Source organism: Bos indicus x Bos taurus, chromosome 7 (genome assembly GCF_003369695.1).
Source record: "Bos indicus x Bos taurus breed Angus x Brahman F1 hybrid chromosome 7, Bos_hybrid_MaternalHap_v2.0, whole genome shotgun sequence".
NCBI lineage: Eukaryota > Metazoa > Chordata > Mammalia > Artiodactyla > Bovidae > Bos > Bos indicus x Bos taurus.
The window spans coordinates 15,925,220-15,942,439 of record NC_040082.1 but is presented as its reverse complement, the minus strand read 5'-3'; the positions used below and the strand labels follow the sequence as shown (position 1 = coordinate 15,942,439).

The following is a 17,220-nucleotide window of genomic DNA, read 5'->3' as shown; positions in this document are numbered from 1 at the left end:
AAGACCCAGCACAGCCAAAAATGAAATAAAAATAAATAAAATTATTTTAAAAACCAGTTGATGTTACTCAACAAAAAGATGGGAAGAGACATACATACGCAATTGGCTCTCAAGAATAGGTGTATACTGATTGCAACACACAATGGAAACCCTCAGCGGTAACCCTTGTTACAAATGTTCTCTGTTTGTTGTTTATATCTTAATTTTATTTATCAGATCAGATCAGTCGCTCAGTCGTGTCTGACTCTTTGCGACCCCATGAATCACAGCACGCCAGGCCTCCCTGTCCATCACCAACTCCCAGAGTTCAATCAGACTCAAGTCCATTGAGTCAGTGATGCCATCCAGCCATCTCATCCTCTGTCGTCCCCTTCTCCTCTTGCCCCCAATCCCTCCCAGCATCAGAGTCTTTTCCAATGAATCAACTCTTCGCATGAGGTGGCCAAAGTACTGGAGTTTCAGCTTTCGCATCATTCCTTCCAAAGAAATCCCAGGGCTTATCTCCTTCAGAATGGACTGGTTGGATCTCCTTGCAGTCCAAGGGACTCTCAAGAGTCTTCTCCAACACCACAGTTCAAAAGCATCAATTCTTCAGCACTCAGCCTTCTTCACAGTTCAACTCCTCACATCCATGCATGACCACAGGAAAAACCATAGCCTTGACTAGATGGACCTTTGTTGGCAAAGTAATGTCTCTGCTTTTGAATATGCTATCTAGGTTGGTCATAACTTTCCTTCTAAGGAGCAAGCGTCTTTTAATTTCATGGCTGCAGTCACCATCTGTAGTGATTTTGGAGCCCAGAAAAATAAAGTCTGACACTATTTCCACATCTATTTGCCATGAAGTGATGGGACCAGATGCCATGATCTTCGTTTTCTGAATGTTGAGCTTTAAGCCAACTTTTTCACTCTCCACTTTCACTTTCATCAAGAGGCTTTTTATTTCCTCTTTACTTTCTGCCATAAGGGTGGTGTCATCTGCATATCTGAGGTTATTGATATTTCTCCCGGCAATCTTGATTCCAGCTTGTGTTTCTTCCAGTCCAGCGTTTCTCATGATGTATTCTACATAGAAGTTAAATAAACAGGGTGACAATATACAGCCTTGACGAACTCCTTTTCCTATTTGGAACCAGTCTGTTGTTCCATGTCCAGTTCTAACTGTTGCTTCCTGACCTGCATACACATTTCTCAAGGTGGTCTGGTATTCCCATCTCTTTCAGAATTTTCCACAGTTTATTGTGATCCACACAGTCAAAGGCTTTGGCATAGTCAATAAAGCAAAAATAGATACTTTTCTGGAACTCTCTTGCTTTTTCCATGATCCAGCGGATGTTGGCAATTTGATCTCTGGTTCCTCTGCCTTTTCTAAAACCAGCTTGAACATCAGGAAGTTCATGGTTCACATATTGCTAAAGCCTGGCTTGGAGAATTTTGAGCATTACTTTACTAGCATGTGAGATGAGTGCAATTGTGCAGTAGTTTGAGCATTCTTTGGCATTGCCTTTCTTTGGGATTGGAATGAAAACTGACCTTTTCCAGTCCTGTGGCCACTGCTGAGTTTTCCAAATTTGCTGGCATATTGAGTGCAGCACTTTCACAGCATCATCTTTCAGGATTTGGAATCACTCAACTGGAATTCCATCACCTCCACTAGCTTTGTTCGTAGTGATGCTTTCTAAGGCCCACTTGACTTCACATTCCAGGATGTCTGGCTCTAGGTCAGTGATCACACCATCGTGACTATCTGGGTCGTGAAGATCTTTTTTGTACAGTTCTTCTGTGTATTCTTGCCATCTCTTCTTAATATCTTCTGCTTCTGTTAGGTCCATACCATTTCTGTCCTTTATCGAGCCCATCTTTGCATGAAATGTTCCTTTGGTATCTCTGATTTTCTTGAAGAGATCCCTAGTCTTTCCCATTCTGTTGTTTTCCTCTATTTCTTTGCACTGATCGCTGAGGAAGGCTTTCTTATCTCTTCTTGCTCTTCTTTGGAACTCTGCATTCAGATGTTTATATCTTTCCTTTTCTCCTTTGCTTTTCACTTCTCTTCTTTTCACAGCTATTTGTAAGGCCTCCCCAGACAGCCATTTTGCTTTTTTGCATTTCTTTTCCATGGGAATGGTCTTGATCCCTGTCTCCTGTACAATGTCACGAACCTCATTCCATAGCTCATCAGGCACTCTATCTATCAGATCTAGGCCCTTAAATCTATTTCTCACTTCCACTATATAATCATAAGGGATTTGATTTAGGTCATACCTGAATGGTCTAGTGGTTTTCCCTACTTTCTTCAATCTAAGTCTGAATTTGGCAATAAGGAGTTCATGGTCTGAGCCACAGTCAGCTCCTGGTCTTGTTTTTGCTGACTGTATAGAGCATCTCCATCTTTGGCTGCAAAGAATGTAATCAATCTGATTTTGGTGTTGACCATCTGGTGATGTCCATGTATAGAGTCTTCTCTTGTGTTGTTGGAAGAGGGTGTTTGTTATGACCAGTGCATTTTCTTGGCAAAACTCTATTAGTCTTTGCCCTACTTCATTCCGTATTCCAAGGCCAAATTTGCCTGTTACTCCAAGTGTTTATAATGAACTTTAATAAAAATTATTTTTACTTCCAAGATCTTTTATTTTTTTCATTTTTATTTATTTATTTATTTTTACTTTACAATAAGGTTTACAATATTCCAAGATTGTGCTGTTTGATGTCCCACATTACTTTTAAGAATAGAAATTTCAGAGATGAAATAATCTCCTCCATTATCTGTCAGTTTTATGGCTTAACTTTTTAAATATTTTAAATCTACTTTTTTCTAAAATCTCTATATATTCATGTATGATGTGAGGTATAGATCTAAAACTGATTGTTTGCTGAGTGCATGCATGCTTGCTGAGTCACTTCAGTTGTGTCCGACTCTTTGCCATCCTACGGACTGTAACCTGCCAGGCTCCTCTGTCCATGGAATTCTCCAGGCAAGAATACTGGGGTGGGTTGCCATGCCCTCCTCCAGGGGATCTTCCTGACCCAGGGATCAAACCCGAGTCTCTTATGACTTCTGCACTGGCAGGCATCTTTACCACTAGTACCACCTGGGAAGCCCTGCTTTCTGAATAAGTAACCAGAAATCTTAACAGCGTGTGTGAAATTCCTTCCTCAGTGACTTTGAGTCTGATATATGGCATATTTCTTTCTTACATTTACCAAAATCTTCACTAAATTACAATGATCAATTTAGTGAGGCACAGTTATTTAGCTGCACTCATTTCAAAATGTTTTACTATTTAATAGGGCAAGTTCTCTTTTATCACTATTCTTTACCAAAACAAAGTAAAACTACACCTACTGTTAGAATCTGAATGTTTGTATCCCCACCAAAATTCACATGTGAAATCCTAACGTCCAACGTGACGGTATTAGGAGGAACTTGGGTCATGAAAGTGGAGTCCTCAAAAAGCAGATTAGTGCCCTCATAAGAGAGACCTCACAGCACTTCCTGGCCCCTTTCCACTATGTGAAGATGAAGCAAGAAGTCAGCAGTCTGCAGCCCAGAAGAGGGCTCTCCCCAGAACCCAACCATGCAGGCACCCTAAATCTTGGACTTCCAGCTTCCAGAACTGTGAGAAATAGATCCCTGTTGTCATATAAGCTTCTTAGTCTGTAGTTTTTTGTCATGGTGGCCTGAATGAACTAAACACCTACAGGTATGCAAAAATAAACAAGCCAAAACACAAAAACAAAAAATAACCTCTAGCTAGTATTCTTGACACTTGTATGTCTTCAGCTAAAGCTATATTTGCTCTTGGCTTGTCTCAATCTGCCAGTTTGCAAACGGGCAAGATTCTGTACATAGTCTTTGAAATGTTCATAATTCATTTCCTATAAAAATCCTTCTTTTCCCCCAAACATTCATAATCATAAATTTAACATGGTTCAGACCTTGGTAACATCTAGTAACTAACCTTTTTTGTTCCCCCAAACCAAAAAGTTGTCTGTGCTTCAAAAAGTCTATTCTCTCAACACTTTTCTGAATAAATATATATTACATTTTATATGTCTTAACTTTACAATGGTATTTGTTTGAATATTAACCGAGATATAATTTTCTTCTATGGACAAGCAAAAAAACTTATTTTTTACGTATGAGTGCCAAAAATTAAAACCCACTGTTTGGGGGACCACCAAGCTGGTGGAATAGGGTAGTCAGATTCATTTCAGAACACTAAGACATAATGAAGACATGACGATGGATACTCAAGGCAAAATCTGAATACATTCAAGCCATAAATTCCTCATATTCTCTTAAAAAATCTAAAACAATAAACCTTTTCCACTCCATGTAAGTGAAACAGTTTTATTCAGATTTGCTCATTAGTTGTATTAGCTTCGTTATGGTTCCAACTCAATCTATAAAGGGCCTTGCCTAATCCCATATGAAAGGTCCCTTTTTCTAAACTTGACTACCAATTCTGAAAAAGATTTTTGTGAAAAGTTTTTATGTCAAGGATGGTCACGTCCACACAGCACAGTAAATAAGTTTGGCTTGACCCATATGGTATTTATAAAGAATTTGAATAAAATGTCAATATTTTAAAATTCAGCAATTTAACATAAAATCTGGATTTCCAGCTTCTGTTGAGACACTGTTGAACCATCGTGCCACCTGGCAACTGTCAGCAGGACTCAAGCCATCACTGCCTCCCTCGGATATAGCGGGGATGGCTTCCAACACAAGACTCTCACTCATTTGCACTATCAGCCTAAGAAGGGAAATGCACTCAGTTTGTAACCTCTACTTTAAATGATATTTTCTTATCATGTGTGATGGGAAATTAATTGGAACTTTAACTCAAATATTGCAGATGATAGAAGAACAAATAAAAGCTCGGGATCTGGTGGCCACAGGAACTAATTTCGCAGTACAGGACCTAAGCAACAAACACCTTCAAGGAGTTGGAGATCTCCGAGGAAGAGTAGCCAGGTGAGAAGGTGAGACTGCTAACTAATACTTAGCAGTCAGTTTTGGCCACTGAATTCTCATCCCTAAATAAGTTCTATATTGTAGAAAACAGAATATTGTCTTTAAGCTAAATGATAAGACAGCAACTGAGAAAGTGTATCATGAAATTTGAAAGTCTCATGCTACCTGTGAGATCCAAGGGTTCTATAAAGAACCTCTTATACAGGATGCCTAGTTTAGTTTCATCTATGACAAGTCTTGTCTTTACAGCCCCTCAGCTGTCCAAAGGCCAACATCTACATACAAAGACATGCCCTTAAAACTGCATACAGAATCCCCAGATGTCTCAAATTCTAATGATTGAAATATTTAAGATATATAAGAATTGCATATGAAAGCCTAGCAAAAGGGATTTAATGGTCAAGGGAATAACATTTTGAATGATATTTTTTATATGAGGCTGAAAAAATTCATGGTGCACAGCTCAGCAAAAATTTGTAGGTATTGACCATGGCAGGACCATTCTGGTTGACACATCAAAGATGAGCCGTGAGTGGCCGACCATGGACACCTTTCCATCTCTCTGTCTCCTTCCAGCACCTCATTCCTCTCTCCAGAAACACCCCCACTTTCATCTCATTAATCTACTCTGAATAATCAGGTGATTAATGCCTAAGACAAACTTCTCCTAGGGTATCTGTCCATTCAATTCAATAAAAAATGTACCAAACACTCACCAATGCCAGGCAGTGGTCTACAATTCAGGGGTTCAGCAACATGATCGTCTTCCTATAAATTTACAGTCTACCTGGGAAAACATAAGCAATAAGGTGAGTGCTGTAATGAAAGCCTTGGGTGCCATGGAAACATGCAAATCGGATTGGGACATAAAAATGGCTTCCTGGAGGAGGTGACACTTGAGATGAGTTTTGAAAAACTGTAGCAGTTAACCAGACAGGGATAGGAAATGTACTTCACATAGGAGGAATGATGTGTGCAAAGGAACTGTGGGATAAATTACTGTGACGTGTTCAGGGCTTCCCTGTGAGGGTGCTATTTTAGTTGTGGTATTTAGGGAGAGATGGGAGATTGGGCGGAGAAGGCAATGGCACCCCACTCCAGCACTCTTGCCTGGAAAATCCCATGGACGGAAAATCCCAAAGAGACAGACAAGACTGGTAGGCTGCAGTCCATGGGGTCGCTAAGAGTAGGACATGACTGAGCGACTTCCCTTTCACTTTTCATTTTCCTGCACTGGAGAAGGAAATGGCAACCCACTCCAGTGTTCTTGCCTGGAGAATCCAAGGGACAGGGGAGCCTGGTGGGCTGCCGTCTATGGGGTCACAGAGTCGGACACGACTGAAGCGACTTAGCTGCAGCAGCAGCAGCAGCAGCAGCAGCAGCAGGGAGATTGGGAGATGAAGCTAGAGAAATGATCCAAAGTTGGATGATGAGGGATCTTTGGTCAAAGTAAAAAGTTTTTGAACTTTATGTAAAAGGTTATAAATAGCCATGGGATGATTTTAAGTAAGGGGATGACATTCACTAACCTTTTGGTAGTAGCTGAATTGGTAGAGTACAGAAATAATATATGAAGATGAAAGGAAGCCTATTGAAGCAATCAAGGTGAGAAGTTTTACTTTAGGGGTCTAAATTAAAAGTCTGCCGTGCAAGTCCAGAGCAGGTAACAGACATGAGGGAAACAGGGTCTACAGGATTAGTACGTGTGTGTGTTTGTGTGAGTGTGTGTCCACACATAGGTACTATATACATACAAATATACACACATATACAAGGTTATGTGTATATATACTTTATACTTCTAAAATACATAAGATTATATATACTTTTATATAACATTTGATAAATAGAATTTTCACAGTATTTGGGTAAATGATGAAGCAAGATAATAAAACCACCCACCACTCTCCCTAGAAGTGCCATGATTTTACAAAGAAGATAAGAATCAAAATCTCTTTTGAATCAAACTTGGAATCTGGTTCAATTTGGTGGTGCACTGGTAACACTATTCCAGGCAAGAATATAGGAGTGGGTTGCCATGCCCTCCTCCAGGGGATCTTCCCTACACAGGGATCAAACCCCCGTGTCTTACATCTCCTGCATTGGGAGGCAGATTCTTTATCACTAGCGCCACCTGGGAAGCCCCTGGTTTTTTTAGATTCCACATACAAATAAGATCATGCAACTTTTTTCTTCCTGTGTCTAGCATATTTCACTTGACATAATGTCCTGCAGATTGTATACATGTTGTCATAAATGGCAAAGTCTCCTCCTTCTTTGAGGCTAAAAATTTTGTGACTCCATGTATATCACGATTTATTTATTCATCCCTAAATGGCAACCCACTCCAGTATTCTTGCCTGGACAATCCCATGGACAGAGGAACCTGGTGGATACATAGGGTCGCAAAGAGACAGACAAGACTGAGAGACTCACACTCACTCACTCACACACTCACACACACACACACACACACACACACTCTTAGGTTGTTTCCGTATCTTGTTTATTGTGAATATTGCTGCAGTTAACATGAGAGGATATATTTCTTCCATGTATTCATTTCCTTTGGATACATATCCAGTAGGGGGATTTCCAGATGACAGTTCTATCTTTAACTTTTCAAAGAGTCTCCATACTATGTTATATAACGGCTATACCAATTGACACTCCTGCTAACAGTGTGGAAGGATTCCCTTCTCTCCACATCTGCACCAATACTTTGTATAATACTCATCTTAACAGGGATGAGGTGACATCGCATGGCTTTGATTGGCATTTCCCCGATGATTCGTAACATAGAGCTCCTTTTCATGTACCTGTTGGCCATCTGTCTCTTATCTTTGGACACATATCTAGTCAGGGTTTTGCCCATTTCTAAAACCATGTGCCCATTTAAAACCACTTGCTTTTCTGTGGTCCCAAGGGACTCACAGATGCACTCCCCCGGCTCTCAGAGTTAGGCGATTTGGGAGCCAGTTTCTTGGATAGTGGCTAGACACACTTCATTCCCCAGGGAGAATCTGGCATTTGGTGGTTCCCTCCCAGCTGTAAGGTGCTGAACCAGGGATGGGGTATGTGGTGTGTGTGTATCTCAACTTTTTTGACTCTTTTTGATGTGGGTATTTTCTTAGTTGCCTGATGTGTAAGAGCCTCTAAACTAGCTTCTGGATTTTCCCCAGAGGGACTGGATCAGAATTCTGCTGTTTATTTGGTGCATCTGAGGGAGGAGGGAAAAAGCAAGAGCCTCCTAGTCCTTTGTCTTGCTCTCTGATCGCTGACTTACTTCCCCTTTAATGTGAAGCAGTGATTTTAGGAAAAGGTATTATTTTTCCTTAAAATGTCTTCCTTTTATGATTATTTCTTGAATCTAGTGATTTGAAACAGAATCTGGCTAAAAACCAGGAGATTCAAATTCACTATTCCTCTTTTTCTTTTCCATATTTTTGCAGGCAAGTGACCCACGGACCAGCTGAGGCAGAATAATTACTTTCCTTCTACATAGGTTGATCTTAATTCCAATCAGCATCTTGGCATGAGTGAACTAAGTTGATTATTTTAACATAAGTCCTAGCAAACCTTTTACTGCTTCATGAATCAAACTCAATATTTGATAACAACTATGTGCTTTTGAATTTTATACCTTATTTCCCTCTCCAATATAGTGGCAGTTTAAAAGCAAGTACTTCCAATGAGATGAGGTTCTCAAAGTTGTCTGCCTGATTTTGACACCTTGCAATGGCACCCCACTCCAGGACTCTTGCCTGGAAAATCCCATGGACTGCGAAGCCTGGTAGGCTGCAGTCCATGGGGTTGCTAGGACTCAGATACGAATGAGCAACTTCACTTTCACTTTTCACTTTCATGCATTGGAGAAGGAAATGGCAACCCACTCCAGTGTTCTTGCCTGGAGAATCCCAGGGATGGGGAAGCCTGGTGAGCTGCCATCTATGGGGTCGCACAGAGTCAGACATGACTGAAGCAACTTAGCAGCAGCAGCAGCAGCAGCACTCTATTTGATAGATTAGCCTCATATGCAAAAAAGAAAAAGGCCAGCATGTGAAGGGCAGCCATACAGCCATGTATGATGGCTCTAGAAGCAGCCAGAGAAGACCAACCCTCTATCCATATTTGACTATTTGGGACCCCAAGGCAAATCTGCCTATCAGTTCAGTTCAGTTGCTCAGTCGTGTCCGACTCTTTGCAACCCCATGGACTGCAGCATACCAGGCTTCCCTGCCCATCCAGCTCCCAGAGTTTGCTCAAACTCATGTCCATCGAGTCCATGATGTCATCCAACCATCTCATCCTCTGTCATCCCCTTCTCCTCCTGCTGCCTCCAAAATCCAGCATCAGGGTCTTTTCCAATGAATCAGTTCTTCACATCAGCTGGCCAAAGTATTGGAGTTTCAGCTTCAGCATCAGTCCTTCCAATGAATATTCAGGACAAATTTCCTTTAAGATTGACTGGTTGGATCTCTTTGCAGTCCAAGGGACTCTCAAGAGTCTTCTCCAACACTACATTCAAAAGCATCAATTCTTTGGCGATCAGCTTTCACATTTCAAATCTGCATACAAAATAACTAAATTGTGTTGATGTGCAATTAAAAGCGTAAGACATGTCCTTTGAAGAGGCACTAATGATATTATTTGGATACTGTCAACCTTTGAAAAAGAGTGAGGACTTCTTGTTAAAGATATTTTTACTCCACTCTCCTCACCTGAGACATCTCCATGCCAGTAAAAATAAAAAAAGGAAAACAAAAATGTCACCTTTAACACAACATGGAAGTTGCTGCAACCACAAACGACAAACAGAGCACGCATACCAGACAGAGATGTGTGGGCCGAGTATCCTCCTCAGACCCGAAATATCATGATTTCCTCCAAATCAAGAGGCGTCACCCCCAAAGGCACAGACCAAATCTGTTGAATAGAAGAGTATTAACCTAGGGGGTGGGGTGAGTCACAGGAGAAATAGGAAATATCCTTGAGAATTCAAGGCAGCAGCACAGAATAGCAGAGACGGTGGAGCCGAAGAGGCACTCATGACATTTATCATCTGGGATCCTCCCCCCACTTCTTATCAGTTTATGCCTAAGAGAAACTGACTGAGGTGCAACCGGCTGAAGAGGGAGAAGAGCTGATAGTATCACGTTGAAGAACCCATGACGATGATGTGCTGTGAGATACACTGATCTGGTTTTCGAGGAGAGAATGGGGAGATGCACCCCTTCCCTGGGCCTAAAGAAGCAACAGACTTGATATCGACGAGGCAGAGTAGAGGAGCTGGGCTACTTCCCCAAGAAACACACCATCACTGATCGGTGGGTGGCCAGGACCACAGAAGATGGGAGAGTGGGAGTTACGAAGAATCTGTGTGTGAAAGCCACCACCACCACCATCCAGGGAGAGATGGATGGATAGACAGATGGATAAAAGCACAAGGCTGATGAATACACCTCAAGACAGGAATTATCCAAAAAAATACAGGAACAGTTCAAATCCAAGTTTGAAACTTGGATTCTTGAATTCTTGGAAACTCCTGGTTTCCAAGAATTCATGAAAAGCAAAAGAAAAAGATTGCTGATTGAACTGTCACACATAATTTTGCTCCTTCCAAAAGCCTAAATAAAAAAATATTTTTCTCTTTAAAACATAAGCCCACAAAGACAGGGAACATCAGCCTAGAAATGCTGGAACCTGGAAGGTACACATTCGGAAGCTGATTTAGCAGAAGAAGTGAGACTGATTTTCAAGTCCTGGAATAAGCTGAGGATGACCTGGTTTCGTCCCCACGGAATGCTCACAGGCTTAGGGTGGGCTGCACCGGGCACCTCTGAGAGTGGGTGAAGGCGGGCACTTGCCTCCAGGGAGAGGAACTAAGAGACACAGGGAGAGACGGAGCCAGGAATCACTGCGGTGTGTTCTTAGCCTTCTCATTATTATTGACTTTCAAACTACAAACATGTTTTACTTTGATTAAAAATAAGCGATAAAAAGGTTTTCCCCAAAAAAGAGATTGCTGCTGCTAAGTCACTTCAGTCGTGTCCGACTCTGTGCGACCCCATAAACGGCAGCCCACCAGGCTCCCCCGTCCCTGGGATTCTCCAGACAAGAATACTGGAGTGGGCTGCCATTTCCTTCTCCAGTGAATGAAAATGAGAAGTGAAAGTGAAGTCGTTCAGTCGTGTCCAACTCTTCGAGACCCCATGGACTGCAGCCGTAGCAAAAGGAAATAGATAAACCAGAATTGCTCAGGGATAGGAGAAAGAAAAAAATTAAATATTACAGAGATTCAATCTACTTTAGAAGCCCCTCCCCAAGAGAATACATACAACTGAAAACAACCTGTGGCGGATTCATTTTGATATTTGGCAAAACTAATACAATTATGTAAAGTTTAAAAAAAAAAAAAAACCTGAGCAAGTCAAAAAGAAAATGCTTTTTCATATAAAAATGGTTATGGAGAAAAGATATATAGGGCAGAAAACAGAGACTCCACTCAGCAGAGAACTAAGAGGAGGTCCAAAGAAGAACAAATTCTTCAGAAGAAAACAAAATATGGATGTAAGAGAAGAAAGATTTCTTGAAACAGAGATTAGAATCTGTAGATCAAAGGGGAAATCTGCAACACCAGAAAAATTTATATAAGACCAATTAAGCCAAGATATCCTGGTTTGAAGTCATTGATTATCAAAAAGAAAGAATCACTAGAAGAAAGGAAAGCAAAAAAGAATCGTTAGACATCTAGGTAGACTAAACAGATCACATTAAGGAAAAAACTTAGTCATCTCAGACTTGTCCACATCAAACACTGTCAGGTAAGAAGGGAGAAATGTCTATCCTGTTCTGAACAAAAGAAAAGTGACTCAATAATGTTTTCTTAACCAAATTACCTTTCAAGGAGAACAGACAGGCATTCTCAAGCGTTCGAGAATGTAAACAGTCCAATGCTAACGGTCCCTCCGTTTGAACTCTGGATGACAAAATCTGGCCAACCAAGGAATAAATCAAAATAAGGATCTCAGATAAGGAATTATAGCTTTAAAACACTGGGACTGCCCTGGTGGTCCAGTGGCTAAGATTCCACACTCCCAGTGCAGAGAGCCCAGCTTCAATCCCTGGCCAGAGAACGAGATCCCACACGCCACAAGTCCGGGTTTGCGTGCCTCACGTAGAATCAAGGATCCCGCGTCCTGTGCCTGGGACTCGGCGCAGCCAAATAAACGCATACATTTTAGAATGACTGTCTAATAGAGTCTAAATATAGAATGAAGGTTAAAGAGTGGAACTCTAGGGGCAGAACACACTGTAAATGTTTAATCTGATATTTTTAAAATAGGAAAACATTAACAAAAACTGTTGGAAGAGCAAGTATATAAACATTTGTTCTCTCATTTTTTTTCCTTTGGCATAGGGTCAACGGAGAATAAAGTTTTGAAATGGTAGTTGTAAAAAGTACAATGATTCCAATCTATGATAGCTTTTTATAACTTCATTTTTAGAAATATCTCTTGTAGTAGGGTGTACACATACACACCTGAAGTTGAGCAACTGCTTCATTTTTCACTACAGTTACATTTCCTTAGGTTAAATTAAATTAAAATTCAATGTAATGTTTTTAACTAAAACTCATACATATAATTTGAATATTCTAAAATTATTTTATTTCTTCCTATCTCCACGTGTTTATATATGATGTGTGTACATATTATAATGGTGAATGAAATACTAACCAAATGTTAACAATGATTATTTCTTAAAAGTGGGATTTGGGATGATGTTAACACTCTTTGGTTCTTTTTTTGTATTGTGTGTAATTTTTTTATAACAGGAATTTGTTATTTTAATAGAAACAATAAAATCACTTCAAAGGAGAGAAAGAGAAATTTCTTTTGAAATATGGAGTACAGCCTTGAAAAACCATTAATCCTTGACCTCAGGGTGGAGTTAGGCTCGTTGGGTAGGAATGGGATGGGGTGAAAATAATTAGATGATAACTCTTAAGCTGAGGAAATAAATAATAACTGCTGATCTTGTGTGGGTGCTTCCTCCATGCCAGGTACTGGCTAAACGCTCTGCGCTCATCATCTCCTTTTATCCTTAAATAACCCTATGCAGGACCACTCTTCAGGACAATCACGTACGGTTTGGAAGGCTGAGCATACAGCATTCCAGGAGACACTGTTCACATCACCCCCATGTGTCTGGCACACCCTGGCATTTTGCAGGGGGCAAACTCTGCAGCTGCATGCAGGGAGCGCAGCACTGGTACCCCTTTTCTCAGACAGGACTTCCCTGGTGGCTCATATGGTAAACATCTGCCTACAATTCAGGAGACCCGGGTTTAATCCCTGGGTTGGGAAGATCTCCTGGAGAAGGAAATGGCAACCCACTCCAGTATTCTTGCCTGGAAAATCCCACGGACAGAGGAACCTGGTAGGCTATAGTCCATGGGGTTGCAAAGAGTGGGACACGACTGAGCGACTTCACTTTCACTTTTCTCAGATAAAGAAAACTGAAACTTACATATATTAAGAGAATTGTCCCAGATCACAAACCTGGGAAGCAGTAGAAGCCATACTCAAAGGCTGATCTACCTGACTAAATCCTGAACCACGAACCTACAACAGACAAACTAGTGGCCCCTGAGCAGGCAGCAGGTGGGCTGGGTGAGAGGTGGCTGGCAGCGGTGATAGCAACAGCTATTTCCCTGTGTGCTAAGTCGCTTCAGTCATGTCTGACTCTGTGTGACCCCATGGACTGTAGCCCGCCAGGCTCCTCTGTCCATGGGATTCTCCAGACAAGAAAACTGGAGTGGGTTACCATGCCCTCCTCCAAAGGGTCTTCCTGACCCAGGGATCGAACCCCCCTCTCTAATGTCTCCTGCATTGGCAGGCAGGTTCGCGCCACCTGGGAAGCCCATTCCCACATTGCCTTTGATTCCCGCGTAGCCTTTGGGTATCTCAATGTGGACCAACATAAGAATATTCTAACCAACAGTGAGGCTGTTCTGACAATAACAGTTTGTATACACAAATGTGTAAAATGACTTTTGCCCTTGACTTAGGTACTTCCATGCTGAATCAGATTAATCCCTGATTTTTCCTCCTGGTAGTCTGCCCACCCCTCACCAGTGATCTGGTATCCTTTCAAGAAGTTTCTCAAGAGGTTAGCTCACCTTTAGCTCAAATTTGACACCAAAATTAAGAAAAAGAAATTCATTTTTGGATCCTAAAGAAAATGTTGACAGCCACAGAACAATGTTTATAGCACTTATCGTGACAATATGAAAATATAGTTCCTAATAGATGTTATTTGATGACAGTCAAAATGGTTACTTGATAAAAGGACAAACTTCAAAGTGATGTCTGGTAACTCATTTATTAATACACCAAACACAACCCTACAGGGCTTTCTGTCCTACCCTTCACACAGATATGAGTGCATTGAAAGTGATAATACAGTAAGTAACCTCTTCTCTCCTAAGGGAGGCCTCGAGTGGAGTAGTGGGTGGGATTCCCTGACATTCTGGGAAGATGGCTAATCTGAATTTCAATGCCATTTCACTAGGGTTCCAACCTGAAAATGCCAAATGCCACCTTACGTGCCAAAGCCTCATACACGTCTTAGTGTGGATTCTTTTTGTCCTAACCTAAGACAACACTTAACTGAGGCCACTTAAGGAGCAGGAGCTTTTACTGGGGCTAAGAGAAAAGATTCTGTCTTTTGAAGATGAGTTGGAAACCTCTGGTAGGCTGGGACACTTTATCTAGCCAAAAGGGAATTGGTGATCTGGGAGCCAAGAAAAGAGGGCTAAAGGGAAGAAAGAGAATTCAGAACACAATATAGAAGAGGAAAAAGCTTCAATTTTGCCTAACCATAGGCACCAGGGAGTATGCCCCAAACATCAAAATCTATTGGAACTCCTATAACTGAGTTAATATATCTTATGGCTGAAAATCTATATCTACCGAGTTTCCCCCAATGTCTTCATCTACTCCAACTCAGTGCTTTAATTTGGGCTAGTGTTTCATTCAGGAAAAAAAGAGGAAGATGAGGGAGATTTCTGTATACGCCCCCACATCTGCCAAGTCACTATTCAAAGAACTTTAGAATTCTTGCCATCAAATGAATGCATAGATTCTACTATAGTGTTAAAAATGTTATCAATCTCACATCTAACTTCATCTTGCCACTAGATGTGATTCCAGCATCATGAAGCTTTCTGGAGATATTCACTTCATCAGAAATGAGCACCAGCAACTTGAAAAAACAATTCAGGAGATGATATCTTCCCTACAAACTGTTTCTAAGAACTTGGATATGAAGGTAACTGAAAAATTTTGAAACTCTTATGTACTACTGCTAGAAGTAAGGGCTTCTCAGATGGTGCTAGTGGTAAAGAACTGGCCTATCAACTCAGGAGATGTAAGAGATGTGGGTTCGATCCCTGGGATGGGAAGATCCCCTAGGGAAGGAAATAGCAACCCACTCCAGTGTTCTTGCCTGGAGAATCCCACAGACAGAGGAGCCTGGCAGGCTATGATCCATATGGTCACAACTGAGGTGACTTAGCATGCATGCATACCAGAAGTAAGATCATTATGACTTTCCAAAATGCTCAAGCAGCAATTATTCAAAAGAACCCTTTTCCAAAGGGTTTAAGAATGACAGCTCATACATATACACCATGCATGTGGCCAGGTTAATCAACAAATACTTAATGAGTGCCTTGAGGAACCTGGTGGGCCACAGTCCATGGGGTCACAAAGAGTCGGACAGGACTGAGAGTCTAACACTTTCATATTTTCTTATGTTCCAAAACAGCCACTCATTGGAAGCATATGCTACCTGAGTCTACGATTGCCATCATTTCCTTCCTTTCTAGGTTCTTCTCTCTTTTCTTTTTCTTCTTCTTTTTTTTTTTTTTTTTGGCCTTGCCATGTGGTATGTGGGATCTTAGTTCCCCGACCAGGGATTGAATCCTATTCTTGGACTGCCAGGGAAGGCCCTCTGGGTACAACTGGAGAGAACAAGCAAAGGAATTTTCCATAGAAGATATTCCTATTAAAGGTTCAGCATAAACCTGAGTTCATCACATTACATCCTAGCAATGGGTTATGTTTCTTACAAAATAATACACAAGTCCTTTGGCCTGGAATTTAAAGACCGTCTCTACACTGGCCCCTGAGTATCTCTACAGCTCACCCTCTGGCTTCCCGGCTCACCCTTTATACCAGTGGCGCTGAACTACCTGTAGTTCACTCACTCCAGAACACTGCACTGCCTCCGTGTTCTCTGTGCTCTTTTTGCCTGAAATGTTTACAGAATCCACCTGCAATGCGGGGACCTGGGTTTGATCCCCGGGTTGGGAAGATCCTCTGGAGGAGGGAATGGCAACCCACTCCAGTATTCTTGCCTGGAGAATCCCATGGACAGAGGAGCCTGGCAGGCTACAGTCCATGGGGTCACAAAAATTCAGACACGACTGAACAGCACAGCACAGCATTTTCACCTTCAAAGGCACTGGTGTGATGAAAAGAGCCAACGCAAACTCTCTGATGCCCTACTTTGTCATGTACTTTGTGTGAGACAAGCACATCTCCTCTGAAGGCATTTGGGCAGAACAAAGTGGAAACCCTTTGGAAACGGGGGGAGATGAAAGCCTGGTGCTTGATTATTTGTTCATGGGAGTCCGTTTATAGAAAGCAGAAGGTACAGAGGAGGCACAGAGTTTACAGCGGTCCCATTGGGCTGGTCCATCTCCCTACAAACCCACCTAAACAGTCCTAATGGTTAGGGGGTTGGTTATCTTAGTTTTTCAAGGTAATCATGCCAACAACAAATCATAACAGCTTTATCTCTAGTTTTCTGATTACCTGAGGCTTTGACCAAAACTTCCAGAACATTGTTACATAAAAGTGGTCAAAGAAGGCAGCTTATCTAGTTCCTGATTACACTGGAAATGTCTTTGCTGTTGGCTATTGGTTTGATTTATTCTTAATTATATTAAGAAAGTACCCATCAATTCCTACTTTACTTAAATTTTATTAGAACTGAACATTTAACTTTATAAAATGCCTTTTGGACATTAACAAATGCCTAATTCAGCATGATTGGTTTTTTGGTTTTGGTTTTTTGTTGTTAGCTTGTTTATTTTTTTGGCTTTCTAATGTGCTATGTAAAAGCATTTCCCAATATGAAACATTCTGGCATTTCTGTAATGAAAACTGTAC

The 17,220-nt window shown here is 41.3% G+C and overlaps 1 protein-coding gene across 1 annotated transcript in view; it reads left to right on the top strand.

The window, feature by feature from the left end:
- FAM81B (family with sequence similarity 81 member B) overlaps nt 1–17,220 on the top strand; it is a 56,850-nt gene that overhangs the window by 22,761 nt on the left and 16,869 nt on the right. The window contains exons 4-5 of the mRNA XM_027545587.1: nt 4,860–4,978; nt 15,184–15,313. Coding sequence (XP_027401388.1) covers nt 4,860–4,978; nt 15,184–15,313 — 249 coding nt within the window. The remainder of the gene's footprint in view (nt 1–4,859; nt 4,979–15,183; nt 15,314–17,220) is intronic.